Below are 16,703 nucleotides of genomic sequence, written 5' to 3'. Positions count from 1 at the left end.
AATTTCTGGGGCTGTTTAGGATCTTTGGAAAGTGAGGCTGGAAAGGCCCTCATGAGGGTATCCAGTCCAGCCCCCTGGTCAAGCAAGGATTATCCCTGCCTAAATCACCTGAACCAACATCTGCCTAATCTCCTCTTGAAGATTTCCAGGGATGGAAATTACTCTAAACCAGCGTTTCTCAAGCCATGGGTGGGCCACAAACATATATAAAAAGTTATGAACAGACTTTAAAAGTGGACCCTCCTTTAGGGAGGAACAACATGGGAAACCTGCGGCTTTTCCCTGGCGGGCTGGCGAAGCTCCAGCCTGCGAAGGGCTGCTTGGTGGCCCCCGTACCACGCACATGGGACCTGGGGGTCAGGAGCGAAGGACGCTGGGTGGAGCTGGCTGTCCACGTTTCTAAATGGGCCCTGCTACTAAAGAAAACCGACAGTCACCGCTCGAGAAAGCCCCTGCCCGCCGGCCGCACTACACGCCGCTACTGCAGCCCCCCGCGCACGCGTCACCCCCACCTTCCGCCAGCCTCTGAGCGGAAAGGGCGGGGGCGGGGAGCAGCGCACGAGCTCCCCCCGCAGGAGCCGAGTGGAACTTGGCAGCCATTCTAGTCCCCGGGACATACCAACTGTGGGCGGGGGGGAGGGCAAAGCGAGGAGGGAAAGCGAGAAGCCAGCTCCTAAATAACCTTGACGCGCCTTCCCTGACGGTATTTCCGGCCCTGAGGCCCGGAGGGGCGGGGAAGGCACGTGGGCGCTGGCCGTTTCCGACTACCTGTCTCCACCCCCTCCGGCTCGGGGGTTTGGTACGGTCTGATATGGCGGTCCCCATACTGCGGCAGGCTTTGCTTGGGATGCGTGCTGGCGCGAGAGCGCCGCGCGCGGCTGCAGGTCGGGGCCGGGGCCGGGGCCGGGGTCGGGGTCGGGCGGCGGGGGAGTGTCGGGAATGGAACAGTCCAGTCCTGGGGCTCGGGGCCGTCGCAGCGGGCTCCAAAATTGACCGCGGCCTTCCCTAGATCTCGGTCCCCTGCTTTGCTTCCTGCTCCTAGCCCTGTGCGGTCCGATCCGCTGCTCTGCTTCCCCCCCTGCCCTGTCTGCAGCTCTGCTATCCGCTGCCTTCTCGCTGTCCGATCTGCTGCTCTGCTTTCAGCTCCCTCCCCCCTTCTCCCTGTCGGATCTGTTGCACTGCTCTCTGCTTCCTTCCCGTGCTCCCTGCCCGATCTCTGCTGCACGCTGCACAGAGGCTGCTCGTGCCACTTGGGCACGTGTTGGCCAAATGGTTTGTTCATGGAGGCCCGTTTATGCCTGGGATGACAAGGGAGGAGGGGCAATATAGAAAAAAGTTGTGGTGAGGATACCCACCATTTAAAAGTCCCTTTGTGATACAAACATTTGGCAGCTTGTTTGACTCACCTGTCCTTGCTTGTAAAACTAAGATATTGTACTTACCCTCACTCTCTCTTGTAAGGTACATTGAGATTGCCTCTGCAAGATGTGTAAAAGCTCTTTTTTATTACATCTTATTTTATTTTTGCACTTTTCTACGTTATTAACTGGAAATAAATGGACTAGCATAGGCTTTGAATCCAAATATTATTAATTTATACTGTATTTACCACTATAGTATTTGAGTATCTGCTCTTACCATTCACCTGAGCTGATACAAGGCTGCACTACTGGGACTGTTAAATCTAAAACAGTGAATTTTTAACATGAGCTATTCAAATTTGCAAAGAGTTGGGCATAGTTTTAAATATCTTTAGAAGCAAGGGGGCAAAGTAAAAGACAATCATTCCTTTGCTTTCAATAAAATAATAATTATAATAAATTTAGGATTAAGATTGAATTTGTATTGTTCTTTTCTATGAAGTTTTCAGTTTATGGGTCTTTAAGATGAGGACTTTAAAAACCAGGGACAATGTATACTGGATAATAATAATAACAATAATGTACTTAGAGCAAACACTTCATCTATCGCTCTCCCAGCATCTCTGAACTTCTTTCAATAGCAGCAACATCTGCAAGCTTCACATGTTCCCTGTACACGGTGCTGTTTCCTTCCTTTCAGGCTTCAGCACTTGTCCCTATCTTGTGGAACAGGGATGTCAAACTCAAAGGAGTTGGTGGGCTAGAGCTGAACCGTGTCTCTGGATCAGGCCCTCAGGACTTCTTGCTGTAGCTGCCAGAGAATTTATGGCATTTAATTTAGTAAATGGACAGCATAATATTACAGTCAATAAAGTGTTTATTTTGTTATTTTGACACCTTTATCAGTGATCTGGCTTTTGAGATGATATTTTTTTTATTGTTATTAGGCAAAAGATGTCTTCTTTCTGCTGCTTATGTGGACAGTTCAAAATGGGAAGAAAGACAAAAAGATGAGCACAGCTTGGGTAAGGAGTTATTTTGCATACTCACCTTGACTAAATGAGCCTAAAATAGTTACCAATCAGATTATAGTACTCTTATCTACATTTAGTAGTTGCTTGGAATACGAGTATTTGTGAAGTATGCTACTACTAAGACTGAGTAAGGGTATCTGAATCTGGTCTCACAAGTTTGATGTAACAGGAGGGACGGCAGGGTCGCCATGCTAGCCCGTCGCCTTCTCTACTGTGCCAAGCTTCGGACTTGCACCCTCCTATTCTCGCCTGCCATGACTTTGATGATATCTGTGTTTTTATAGGGAGGCTACCTCTCTTCCACTTGGCCACAGTTCTCCTGCTCTGGGTGTTCTGTATCTCTAAGCCTTATGGGCCTTCTCTGTATGCCGCCCTTCTCACTAGGGCCTTCTCTGTACTGCTGCCCCTCTCACTGGGGCTCTCCACACCCACACTGGGGCTTCTCCATAATGCTGCCCCTCTCACCTGGCTCTTCCCTCTGCAAGGTTGCCCTCTCATGGGGCTCTGTTCTGGAGCTGGGGTCTGTACCCCCAAACTCCGTGCCCGCACTGGGGCTGAGGTCCTCACTTTACCATGAGTCCCCTATGAGGCCTCCTCCATCCCCTTATAGCCTCACCCAAACCACCGGTGTAAACAAACTGCAACATAAACACAAGCCCCTGGGCTACAAAGTAAACATAAGCCTCCAGTTAAACTGCACTCAGGCCTACCAGGGTTCTCTGCCACCCGGTGGTGACCAACTCTGCTCTGGCCTCCCGGCTCTGCTTCTCTTTTCTTTCTGGCAGGACAGTTTGTCTCTTCTTTCTGGCAGGGAACCCCTTCTGCCTTGGCTGCTGGTAGAGAACCCCCTGCCTGGCCTCCTGACTGTGGTTTTTATAGGCCAGGCCCTGCCCCTTCTTTCAGCCGGCTAGGCAGGTGTAACCCATTAGCCCCCTTTTGTTACCTTGGCGACCGGCACCTGATGAGCCTTCCTGGCTCTCGCAGTAGCAGGCACCTTAGTGTCCTGCTACAGATGTGTTTCACCTTTCAAACTGATCTAAAGAAAAACTCCACAGAAATGGCATATTTTGTACTTTTCATTAAAATGATTACAAGTTCAGTTGTAGTGTTCAGTAATATGTTGTCAACTAATACTTACCTTCATAAATACAAGGCGTCTATATGTGCATGTTGCTTCAAGATCAGGATCCTAAAAGCAAAAATCCTTTTCTGGCAGATAATAGATCTCTAATTGCATGTATGTAGCCCACACAGTAGTAGGTTGGTTTTCCTCATGCCCATAGTTATTTCCATGACAGCTGACACTCTTTGAGGAAGACTGCAACCTAAATGCACCTGTCTATTTGTTGTATAGGTGCACTGATATATCAGTCCGATATCTGATCAGTACCAATATAAAGAAAATTTTCTGTATTGGAAATCAGCCCAATGTGGCCGATAATTTGTCCAATAAATGCCTGTGTGCGCGTGCAGCTGCAGCACAGCATGTAGGCAGTGAGGAGCAGAGCCAGCAGCATGGAGAGCTGCATACAGCTGGTAAGTCTGGTGTGGTGGGAAGGGGAGGGAAGGGAAGGGGCACGGGAGGCAGATCAAGGCCCCCCATGGTGGGGGAGGGTGTGGGGTTGGAACAGGGGCTGCCCAGCCAAGACTGGGGCAAGTACAGGACAGTGGTGCAGCTCATCGGGGGGGCATGGGAAGGGAGTTGGGGGGCCGCTCCCACTGCTGCACATAGCTTGTCCAGTGCTTGTCTGGCAGTTCCCGCTGCTGCTCCTTCTGCTTGTCTGGGGGGGAGGGGGTGTGCCCCTGGATCTGCGTGGGGTGGGGTGGGCTGCAGCTGGGCTCTTCCTGGGAGGGCAGATCCAGGGGCACGCCCCCCGCCCCCCCGGCCCTCCTGCATGAGCGGTGGGAGGAGTGATGGGAGTCACTAGACGAGCACCGGACGAGCCATACACAGTGGCGGGAGCTGCCTTCTCCATTCCCATGCCCCCTGATAAGTCGCGCCTCAGTCCCCCAGCCACCCCAGCCCACAGCTGCAGCCCGCCCCGTGCAGATCCAGGGGGCAATTCCCCCCTTCCCCAGATAAGCCACTTGTGGCTCTGTCCCACGCTCCTCCCCACTGGCTGGTCAGTGCCTGCCCCAGCCCCATTCCCCCCGCCCCTTTTCACCACACCAGACTTACCAGCTGGACACAGCTCTTCAAGCTGAAGAGCTGCATATCGGAAATTGGATCGGTATCATCCGACTTGCTTCCTGAAAAATTGGCTATCGGTATCTGCCGCAAAAATCTCTACCCGTGCATCTGGGCGGGGTTTGCAGCTAGCTGGGAGCAAGGGGGTTTGCAGCCTCCCCGCTCCCAGCCTGAGTGCCCAGCCAGCTGCGATACTCCCACCTGGTGTGATGCTCCACCCACCCCACCAGTCTGAATTCACCAGCTGTGCCTGCCTCCCACTAAATGAAAGTAACTTCGGCTCAGTTAGTAAGGAATCGTATCATCAGCAATCCCTTGCAGTCAAGGATGATTGTCTTCCATAATTGTCTTATCTGTGGGTTCAAAGATGGCTGACAAGGCCAAACCAGGATCAACAGGTTCTACTGCAAGCTAAAGCCATTTTCATGGAAGATGCCTGTGTGCGATTTCTTTAATTATGGAACAGCTTCTGCATATCAGTTTCTACACAGTTCTTGACAACAGGACTCTAATCCAATGGCAAGGGGACCAGGACAATTGGCAATCTCATTACGCTGCAGTCTTTGTCTGCCTTCATAAGCTGTTGAGATTCTAACTTCTTTCGCCTCCTCTGCTGTTGAGGACGTGTGTAGACTCATGGCTGAGAGGCTGAACAGGCTTACTATAGTGGCAATCTGTATTTGTCATTGCATAACACCATCAGAGGATATATGTGGCTTTTCAGGAGGGAGAGCATTGCCATTTGCTGTCCCCACCACATCCTGGTGGTGCTGCCACTGCTTGGTCCATGACTGCTTATTTGTCAGAGTTACCCCTGCTTATTTCACAGCTAACCTTCCCTGAAGGTCATTCCACTATCCAGCACCTGTGGACATGCTGGGTAGCAGCACAGCTCTGCCACCAAGAATCTCCTGAAAGAACTGAGGATGGAACTCAATTGGTTTAAGGTGCTTCTCTGTCCTGCTTTCATCCAGCCTAAGATCTACTGAACTAGGCTTTATCTGTCCATATCCATAGTGAGATAGCCATTTGCTAAAGGCAAACAGTTGCTTTTTTGTTACCCTGCTGCAAAACACAATACCATGTTTACAGAATTCTAAGGCAGGTCTTTTTTTTCTTATTGAACACTGGGCGGGGATGGGGGAGGGAAAACCTTTGTCTTAGAATTGTGTACTAGGGCAGTGGGGGCAGGTGACTGCCATCTCTGCACCCTGTCATCTCCCCATCTACCTTCACCCTGCCTGGCCCACTCCCTCCCCCACCTTACCCTTGCTCTTCACCAGCATTATCCATGCACTGCGCATAGCCCCAGCCCAGCCCCATGGCAGTAGCTCATAGCCCCCACAGCTACTACAGGACTGTGCTGGGGCTGTGCTCAGTGCGACAGGCTGGAACACGAACAAAGTCAGCCAGTGCAGAGCGGAGGCTGGCACGTGGAAGTGGGGAGCAGACACTTGGGAAGCAGAAAGGGGGCAGAGGTGGTAGGGGAAAAGCTACTTGACCTCCCTACACCACCTGCCTCCCCACTGCCTGCCTTCTTGCAGCAGTGGGAACGATGAATTTATAAATTTTTCCATGTATTTAATTATTTGGGGTGGGGCATCTTAAATTTAGGGTCATCTCAGGTTCAAGTAAATACAGTAATAGTCACTCACCATGTGCAGTACCCCAGGGTAGCTGCATATTTGCCTATTCAGGATGTAAATTACATTGATATCAGTATAAATTACACCAGTGGACATGTTTGCCCATCCATGCCTTAAGTGCTGTCGGCTTTGTTGAAGACTATAGAAAGCATGAGAGGCCAGTGAAAACCAAGCACTTTTTTATTCTTATTTTTGGTTGAAAAAAATTGTAGTGTTATCAGTCACCAATAACCTTAAACTGTCTTATTTGAACACCAGATGGCAGTGGTGCCTTTGTGGACATTAGTACCTCCTATTCAAAGCAGTTGTTATTACAAAATTACAACCCTTTCCTAACAGTTCCTAAGGGTGTAGTGGGCAGTTGAGATGTAGTGCATCTCTATTGGATATTGGCAATTTGAGAACAATGAGACTTTTGATGCTGCTCTAAAATCATAGCCTGATCCTTTGATGCAGCCTTCAAATAAACCTCTCTATCAGGCAGTTCATTTTTATAACAGTTATCAAATAATAACTACTGTTAGTCACTTTACCTTTCATTCCTGGTTTCCACAGTCATCCTGTCCTAGGGAGCAGGAATTTTAATTTTCATGAAGAGAATTAGAAAAAGCACACATTAAAAAACCAAAAACCACATACAAGAAGAGCCGATTATTCCTCTCACTGCTTGAGAAAGTGAGGTCTGGAATTTAAGTTTCCTCCACTCTAACCTTAGAGTTTTTTGTTTTAATACATGCAATACTCTATACAAGTTTATTGTCATCTTGTCTCTGGTAGTCTGAAGAAATTTAACCAACCTTTTTAATAAAAAGTGGCAGCTAAGTAAAAATTTACCTTTAACAGTATGCATGAGAATGTTGAGTGTATATGATATTTATCCTGGCAAATAGTATAAAAACATTTTCTATAATAACTTAAATACAAAATTTACTTTCAGCATTCATACATCAGCTTTGTGTTTCCATAAACACTTGTATTCAAATTTTACTTTCAGGAACACTAAGGAAAGGAAAAAAGTATGCGCTCCTATATGCAAAATACTTCCAGAAGAACATGTAGGGCAGCTATATAAGTGATGGAGCTCCGCTCCAATGCGTGCTAATTAGCTTGATTAATTGAGTCTGCCGGAGCATGCTAATTAGTACACTCCAGCAGCCTCTGCATCATGTGCATTCAGCATCCCCATGTTTCAAAATGGTGGCAGGGGCACTTTAACTAAAGCTCTTTGAATGAGCTTTAGTTAAAGCAACCCCACCACCATTTTGAAGTGCAGGATGCTGAATACATGTGACACTGTGGGCGCAGAGCTGCTCTAAGTAAAGCATGTTTACCCGCCCCCTGGAGCACATGTATAGATGTCCTTAATTTGCAGCATGGCAACAGTTTTGATTTTAAATAGCAGCTCACAGGGGAAAATTAATTCCATAACAAATTACTGGAATCCATTTTGAAAAATGTTATAACACGTTTTGAAAAAAGTAACAAAAACACAAACAAAAAATAAATTATTGAAAAAATAACAATTGGTGTCAGACACACTTCAGACTGAACAAGAAGCCTAACTGGAATAAATGATTGCAAAGCATTTGTTCATCTTTAGCAAGTAAACTAGAAGCTGTAGTTTGGCTGGCAATATAGGCAGACTTTCAATTAACTTGATTTGTCTCTTGTTCTGTAAGCCTTAGCTTTGATTTTATTTTGCCTTTGTGAATGGGATAATGTTGATGTATGATCCTTTCCATGGCAAGGTTTCTACAGAGATTTCCAGCTTCAGAGAGAGAACAACGGACCAATTTTTCAAGGCCTTCCTGTGTGAAACTCTTCAAATGCTTCCACAAAAGCTCTTGCAGGATGGGGCACCTGCACTTATTTATCTTAGGCTTTATCTTCCAGCTTGAAGAGATTCATTAAATCCACAATCACTCAATAAATTCTGAAAAACAACTCCACTGTACCTGTGTTCCAACTGTTCCTTCATTTGCCTCACAGCCATGTTGTAGTTTTTCTGAAATACTGCAGAGTTTCTTATTGAATATTTTCCTATCTTCTTCCATAATCTCATTGTGGAGAGGAAGAGCTATAAATGATTGTTAGTTTGTTTTGTTCAGGTGAGCATATTTTGGTAACTAACCTTTTTGCTAATTGCTGTCAGCTTGACATTGTTGCCACATTTTTTCCCTAAAGATTAGTTCCTTCCATGTACTTGAATTTTATCACTGCTGTAAAGAATCAAAATGCCTCTCTAACTGTTAAAAGTTGTCTCAGAGTAGATCAATGGATCTTTCTTCTCTTCAGAGGGATTAAATCCTTCAGTCATTTCTACCATCTCCTTTTTTTCCCCCTCTCACCTTCTTTCTACATTTTCAGTGCAGTAAGAGACAAAAAGTATCCGCCACTCTAAGGAAAAAATGAGAAAAAGATTCTGTAATTACTGTAGTCACTATAACTAAAATATAACATCGCAAGCAGGAATCACTGCCTTTAAATGTGTGCAGCCATTTGGATTTGGTATTAAGAAAAAGACATACATTTTTCTACAAGGATACCTAATTGATTAGACATCTAAATCTGTATTTAAGCAACTAAGTGGCTTGCTTTTTCAGAGGTGCTGAACAGTCTGTGAGAACTACATGTGCTTAGCACCTCTGAAAATGATATGGGCTGTAGCAGTCTCCCATGACATAGTCTCATTCATAAATGTATTGAGATCCATTTGTGTAGATGTACTGGAGTTCCTCAAGAGCCCTAAGGGTGTAAGGTCATATCTAAAAGTAAAAGTCTGGGTATGCACTAGACAACTGTGTTATTCAAGCTAACAGCCTGAAGTTTAACTCGAAAGCAAGGCTCCAGCAGTTGCTTGATATGAAGATCTTTACATAAATGATATAATTTTAGGTAGCATCTACAGGATCCTTGTAACACCATGATACCAATTCTTGTTTTTCAAACTCTGCATGATCCTGAGGATTCAACTCTGATTGTAGTGCAGGATGCTGTTAAAAGATTGATCAGGCAGTCAGTAGGTGTCTCTTACAGGGACATAAGAACTAAAGATGTAATGTTGCTTTCCTCTTACCCCTCCACCCTAGCTCATCTGGAGTTGGAAGGTCAGAAAATGCCTGTGTTGTGGGAGGAATTATGGATGCTGCATGTTTTGGTGGGAGGTAGGAAGCTCAGACCATATGGTAGAAAACACATTTTAAAAATAATAGGTTACCACATGTATTGGTTGCAGTGCAAGGGTTCAAAGCCACTGATGTCAACATAAGGACTGTCATTGGTTTCTCAGTGGGCTTTGAATTGCAGAGGGGTCATTTTTTAAGTCTGGAGACAATCATAGCATGCAGGAAAATATAAAAGCTTTAATTTAATCTCTTTTAGTGCCGTGGACGTGATGCCATTGACATATGCTCTTAGGAAAGAGACAAAGAAGTGATCTGATAGATGATGTAATAGAGCTATTTTTCCTCACATCATTGGTATTTTTCAGGAAAAATACAAAACTAACACATCAACTCAGATTTATTAGATTTATGGTTTCAGCCCCAAACCACTGTACAATAAATGGTTTAAATACTGTGCTTGGAGCAGGCCTCCATGCTGTTAACAAACTACTGACATATTGCCCAGTTTCCATCCAACTGACTGACTGTTTATCCCTTTTGGGCCTCAATTAGTGGTGGTGTATCTGTGACTTGTAGTTTCTAATAAAATAAGGAAAAGTGCATGGTCTAAAGAACACCAAGCTTGAAACCACCAGTGAATTTTCAAGGGTTCTGCCCAGCGTTTTAGACATTGTAGCTTGTCCTCTGTAGTTTTTTTTTCTGCATCTTTTTATTAGCAGAATATAATTTCTATGCTCTGTGTCTACAGCTGAATTAGCCGGCATAATGGACAGAACCTATAACAGAAAGCTGCCTGTCAGCTCCTTGACAATATCAAGGGTGAGTAAATAAATCACAGTCCTAATAATGATGGAAGTGCCATTTGAATGCTTATGAACTCATAAGGAAAAGATGGTATAATCTACTCAGGAAGTTCTTTAATTGCAAACATTTATTACACTGCTAAATGTAAGCCCTGGCTGGGTGAAGTTTGCCATATTATTCTTTTTCTCTTCTTGGTGTAATCATCTGCCTTATACTTTAATTTGTAAGATTTTCAGAGCAGGGAATAGTCTGTCTGTGCTAGTACAGTTTGCATGTAGCACAGTGAAGCCTTGATCCATTTTTAGGGGGCATGTAAGTGCTTCCACAATACAGACTATTAATAAAAGAGTACTGGGGCCTGGTTCAGAGAACGTGCCACAGAAAGGTACAAGTTACATCCCACTTTGGTAGCCTGGCCCCTTGCCACAGAGGTGAGATGATCCATCCCAGTGGGAGCCATGCAGTGCTGCTGCTTGCTTTCTTCTGGTTTTGGTCTGTGACAGGCGCAGCAATAAAATCTTCCATGTGCTCTATGGCAACACCATCTGCATAGGCAGCTAAATGAATATGCTACATTAGCATGTTCCCTGGCTAGATATGTTCCTTCCTCCAGTTCCAGGCTCTTCTAGCAGAGGGGAGGTTGTGGCCATTTTCTGCCACTGCTACTGTAGCAGACTGGGCTAGGGTATGTGCTGGCTAGACTTAAACTACTATTCTTGTTGCAATTATTAGTAATCAAGAGATATGAGATATGTATTCAGATTCTTTGTTGCACTGATTTGCTAGAGTTTTTTTTTACTGAACTCTGCACTTAAATGACGTTAATATGAAATTTGTTCTTAAAGCAGTTTCAAACTGTATAATTAAGGTTGGAAGGAAAATTGCTGACAGTGTATATCAGGAGCTCAGCCACAGTATCCACTAATCAGAGTGGTCACTGGCCTCACTAATAGGGGTTTCAATCCATTACTGAACATTCTTCAGGTATGTCTGCATCACTTCAGATAGTGCTGGGGAGTGCCTCTGTGTAAACATGGCCCACTCCTTCTCTGCATGTGCTACAGGCCAAAACATGTCATGTAGGTACCATTAGAGCAGCCCTGGGGCACATGCCAAAAAGTTTCTACATGACCATTTTTTGGCATTTGCGACGTGTAGACCTGAAGCGAGTGGACTCTGGGGTATGTTTGCACGGTGGTACTTCCTAACATTTCTGCTATACTGGATAAATTCCTACGGCCTCCATTTCTGTAGTTATCGTAGCTGGCACCATGGGATGAAAACTGCAAATACTTTAGCAGCACAGTGTGGTCTTGATCCAAAGCCTGTTGAATTTAGTGGAGATTCCTACTTATTTCAGTGACCTTTGGTTCAGGCACTGTAGACTTTTTTTCCTTTCATTTTATTTGCAGTAAGACCATTTTGGGTTGCCCCATTAATCTTCACACTTGTTGGTACTAGTTGCAACAAAAGCTTCCATTATTTTTGCCCAGCTGCACTTTCTAACCCAACATCAAGCCCAAGAGAAGGAGATAAGTTCCGAAATCCATTTGAGAAGCCAGAGAGAAGAAAACAGTATTTGTTAATGCAAATCTTCCCTTAAGCCACACACATTTCCCCAAAAGCTGGAAATTTATATATTGCTCTAAGACCACTGAATCTAACACAAGACTCATACAACTCCTTCTGTCCAGTCTTGTCCAGTTGCTTATTTTCTCTTATTATTCCACCTTATTTTCCCTACAAGTGGCTGGCCTGCCTTATGGGGTGGCATTTCCACTTTGTGAAACAGCCCCCTTTTTGGATATCTGAAGCACACAGCTAAGTCTAACTTTCCAAAGTTAAAACACTGTAGACAGATTGTCTTGTCAGAAGGTGCAATCTATGTATGTGTAGGGAATCGGAGAGAAAAGAGCAATATGCTAAATCTAGGGCTTTTAGCTTACTTTAGGGAAAAAAAGCACGCTAGCCTTGGTGACATCTAATGCTATTTAAACACTCTATGCTAACTGTAGTATAGATAAGGCTCTGGAGGCCTCTAGCCTTTTCTTACCAACATGTTAGGTAACTACAGAAAACCAAGATGAACTCATCTGGGACTGAAAAATAAGTCTAGATGCAAGTTCTTTGCCTACACTAGGTCTCCTGTTCTCTTAATGCTGTAGTTAAACAGGTGGAGCACTGGTAAGAATTTGTTTTAAGATTACCTAAAAGAGACAAGATGTTGTGCCAGCATAATTTGAGAATAGCTTCCCTGGGGTCAATAAAATCACAGGAATGCAATGGAAATCAGAATCAGGGCCTCTGACATCTATTATCTAACTACTACTGTTTAAATAGTACTTAGCGGCCCTATTTAAGATTGAAACATTATTATTTTTGGCACTGCACATACCCATTGTAAGAAACAGGCCCTTCTCTGAAGAGCTCACAGTATAAACAAGCCAGACAAAGGGTATAACAAAAATGATTTTTAAAGCTGTGGAACTGAGGTACAGTGAAGACTGACCCAAAGACAGAATCTGGAACTAAGAATTGAGTCCAGGTCCCCCGTTTCCTGGTGCAGCCCCTTAACAACAGGACTGTTTACTGCCTTTCCGGCATGCCTGACACAGCATGGAGACCATCTATGAATGTTCAGGTCATGGAGCATCTCTCTAATTTTTTTCCTATTTTAAGCACTTTTAGCTGTGTGAAAAGTTAGTTATTGAGCAAAAAATTGTAAATCTGTTGATGTTAGACACTTAAATATACTTAAGCCCAAACTAAACTGATTTCTTTGTGTGATGTTTCTGTTCTAAAATGCATTCTGAGTGCTGTTCACCCAAGTTCTCTTTTATTTTTAAAACAGTTTATTGACAACATTTCTTCAAGAGAAGAGGTGGATCAAGCTGAGTATTACCTTTACAAGTAAGCATCTTTGCTGTCTGCCCTGACCTATAAACATTAAAGCAGATATCTTGAAATCCTCCTTTTTTAACAGTCTGACACTTTTAAACTTCTTGACTTTGATTACAACATTTCAAAGTACACATCAGCTAGTCTCATAATTTACAGCCCAGCGGCTTTTTTGTAATCCTTTGGTGCTGGTCTGGTTACCATGTTTCCCATCTTCTGGTATTTGCTCTAGATAAGTATGTTTATTTGGTACAACTGAGCAACTAATATCCAACTACTAGTTATGCCATAAATAAGGCATTACGCCTATCGGTAATAATTATTTCGGTTGACTTTTTCTCTGGATCATTACTTAATTATAGAACTTGGGGCAGCTTCTGGGTCTTCTTGCTCAATGATGAGTCAAAAAATAGGGTGTTTTGGTAATGACTTAGGAGGAAAAGGAGGTATAGTTATTTATCCCCTTTGAACTTTAATTTTTCTAAATAAGATGTGAGATTTAATTTATACATGTTGTCAATTGCATTGCACAGTGGAATTGGAAGTACTTAGTGCTTTAATGCTAGTTTCAACAAATCAAACATTTAAAATGACCCCTCTTTTAAGTACCTTCTTTTTGATATTTGCTTTGATAGGCCGATAAATCTTGATGTTCAATAGCAATTATAAGTTAGTACTTCATGTATATTGCTACACACATTCTGAGATCTAAATCTGCACAAGTAGGAGGGAATTCACCCTGTGCAAATAGGGTCCCAGTTTGCCAGGATTGATAATTATTGGAAGTGCTATTATTTAGGCAGATAATTTGTCTACACACTTGCTCAAAGTGCTTACCCAATTGTAAGTGCAGAACTACACTAGACATCAGGTCTCTTGAGCATGTAGGGCCAAATTCTATTCTACCTATCAGATGTGTAAATTGACATAGGCACATGAGTGTAATCCTTCTCCAAAGGTGAGTGGGATTCTTCTCCTTGTTGCTTTTTTATAACTCAGTTTTAAAGCTATGATGATAGTGTGGTACAAACAGATGCATTTAATGGATTTTCAGGACTTGAATAGGGTGAAATAGATTCACACTTAGACACCAAGCCTGCTTGTACATGCCATGAGGATTTATTTTGGTTTAATTCTCCTTAAATTGAAGTGGTGGGTTTTTAAAAACACTGCTTCAACTTAAACCGAAGTAACCCCCTGTGGCGTGTACACAAGTGTTGGGCCCGATCCTTACCTGCCTCTCTGGTGGTGGGGGTGAGGAGGGTGAGCTAGCAGCAGGCTGAGCAGTCCCTGAACTGCAGGGCGGTGCCTGTCCTTCCCTCCGTGGCAGTGGTGGCACCTGCTTACAGGCATCCGGCCATTGCAGCTGTGGAGGGAAGCACCGGTCCCCCCTCCCCCCACCTGCAGGTTAGGCAGGCAGGCAGGCAGGCTCAAGGGAGGGGGAAAAAAAAAGATCAGGCTCACCAATTGGTTTTTTTTTCTTTAGTGGAGCCTGCCTGCACAACCCCTGAGCTCCATGGGGCCCAGTGCTTCTCTCCATGGATGTAAGGTAGCAAATTAAAACCTCAGACATGTTTTATTTTGCTACGTCCCGAAGTCATTTAACGTGCAATACGCTGCTGACAGTGTAAACAGCAATGCCATTAAAGCAGTGCAAAAGGGCATTTAAGCTGCTTTAAAGTCCAATTTTGTGGTATGTACAAAGCCCCCAAATGGGTAAAATAGAATTTGGCTCATGTAGTTTATGCCATGTGGTAGGATGGCAGGAATACAATGTTTTAAGGCAGATTCAAGAAGTATAAAAAATCCTGTTCAGTGATATTAAAGCCCAATGCTGTTATAATTTACAGGGAGAAAATAATCAAATTAAGCACATGCTAGTAAAGTTTTGTTTTCCTGACAAGATCCCTTCCAGCTCCTCTGCCAGACTAATATCCACAAGTAACCCTGTTTTATATATCTCAGAGCATGGTATTTTATTCCAGACATATTTAATGCTAGGCAGAATTAATTTTTTCCTTTTTGTGCAAAACGATTGCTATAGAGGAAGATGAAAAAAGTAGAAACAAAAAGGATTTTTCTTAAACCAGATGAAAGCGTGTGTTTTTAGAGCCTGTTAATTAGCATATGCTAGCTAATATATTTTAAAGTAGGCAATGCATTGCAGACTTCTACAATCACCGTTTAGGGTTCAGCTCAAAAGTTGGTTGGGCACCAATCCTGCTATAGGTCACTGGACACTAATGATATAAATAAAGATAATGTGACCATTGTTCAATCACAGAGTGATGCAGATGAAAGCAGGATGTTTATTTTGGAAGGTTAATCTATGGCTGTTTCTTTGTTTTTACGGAAAAACTTCCATAAAAGGGGAGAGACAATAGAAAAGGAATATTTAGTTCATAAATATTTCTCTTACTTTCCCTACCCCCGATATAATTAAAATCCTGAAGTAATTTAAAAAAAAAATCTTAAAGCCACAATCTAAAAAAAATTAATATCCCCCAAAAAACAATTACAAGTATTTATCACTTATTTGAAAATGAGTCATTTTCCTATAGCTAATCAGTTGGAATATAGTTATTTGCATATATACTTTGGTTGGTAATAACTTTTTCAGATTTTAAGATTATTAACCTTTAAGGAGAGAACTTAAGTGACACATTAACGCCTTTCTATTATCAGCTACCAATGAGCCAGGATTTCTGTGGGTGTGTCACAGAAATACTTATTACTGTTGCAAAATGTTTGATCTCAGGAGAGATATTAGCATTGAATATCCAGGAGACTGCATTCTGTCATGATCTATTAATCTATTTCTTCTCAAAGGACATTAATATTCAGGAAGCCAAACAGCAAGGAGAGATTTGTAATCCATGTGAAAATGTAAAATACCCAATTAGAACATCAGCCTCCCTTTCAATAAAAATAAATGCACTAGCTTGAGGAAACAATGGTACTGGGAAATAGTACTGGTGAGATCTGTTTTATTGTTCTTCTTTATGTTTTGAACTCAGGATAGAGTTCAGATGACGGACATGCTTATAAAGAGTTCTCTTTGCAGCTGGGAGGATGTTTGACAGAGAGAGAGAGAGAGAGAGAACTCATTGCATAGTATTCAGACAGCCATTGCCATCAGGCATTAAGAGAGGTGGGAGCTAAAGGAGAAGAAGCTGCTTTAACTAGAAATCTTTTCTTGGATTGTCTCATCCTCAGTGTTGCTTGTGATGTTTATTGCTTTGTTTTTTTTAAGGTTAGGACAAACATTTTAAGGGAAAAGGAAAGGAAAAATAGAAAATATTTTCCAGTGATACTGCACAAAATTTACAGACCCCCTGGGTCCAATTATACAGCATACAATATACAGACCCTTTGGGTCCAATTTGCGAGCAAATGGCTTGTAAATTTTCTAATAATAAGCTGTTTGCTTCACTTGGATGAATGCAAGTAAGCAGTGTTCCTGAACCAGAAACCAATCAACTCTTTCCTTTTATCCAGCTCCAGCAACTCAGCATACACCATTAATGAGTGAAATTGCTGCGTGTAACACCACTTCCTATGGTCCTTGCTTGGGCCCTCTTCCAATGAAAGTGGCACTCCCCCAGGCATGGTTCATGTTCCATACAACAGAACTGTCGCGTTCATTC

At 43.3% G+C, this 16,703-nt stretch overlaps 1 protein-coding gene and 1 long non-coding RNA gene across 3 annotated transcripts in view; one reads left to right on the top strand and one right to left on the bottom strand.

Moving 5' to 3' along the window:
- Positions 1-715: 715 nt before the first annotated feature.
- Positions 716-16,703, top strand: part of MRPS27 (mitochondrial ribosomal protein S27) — a 72,340-nt gene continuing 56,352 nt past the window's right edge. The window contains exons 1-4 of one of the 2 annotated variants that reach the window (XM_014594484.3): positions 716-799; positions 2,309-2,386; positions 10,103-10,173; positions 13,010-13,068. In XM_014594484.3, coding sequence (XP_014449970.1) covers positions 10,120-10,173; positions 13,010-13,068 — 113 coding nt within the window. In that variant the 5' untranslated portion in view covers positions 716-799; positions 2,309-2,386; positions 10,103-10,119. The other variant, XM_006274635.4, reaches the window with a different exon arrangement.
- LOC132249602 (uncharacterized) lies at positions 1,613-3,231 on the bottom strand. Its single transcript, XR_009461106.1, has 2 exons — positions 3,106-3,231; positions 1,613-2,172 (listed from the first exon to the last, which is right to left on the bottom strand). It is a non-coding gene; the product is annotated as an uncharacterized LOC132249602 (long non-coding RNA).

The sequence above is a fragment of the Alligator mississippiensis genome, chromosome 3, assembly GCF_030867095.1.
Source record: "Alligator mississippiensis isolate rAllMis1 chromosome 3, rAllMis1, whole genome shotgun sequence".
Classification (NCBI taxonomy): Eukaryota; Metazoa; Chordata; order Crocodylia; family Alligatoridae; genus Alligator; species Alligator mississippiensis.
Note: the sequence above shows the minus strand (reverse complement) of the source record. Positions and strands in the feature narration are given on the sequence as shown.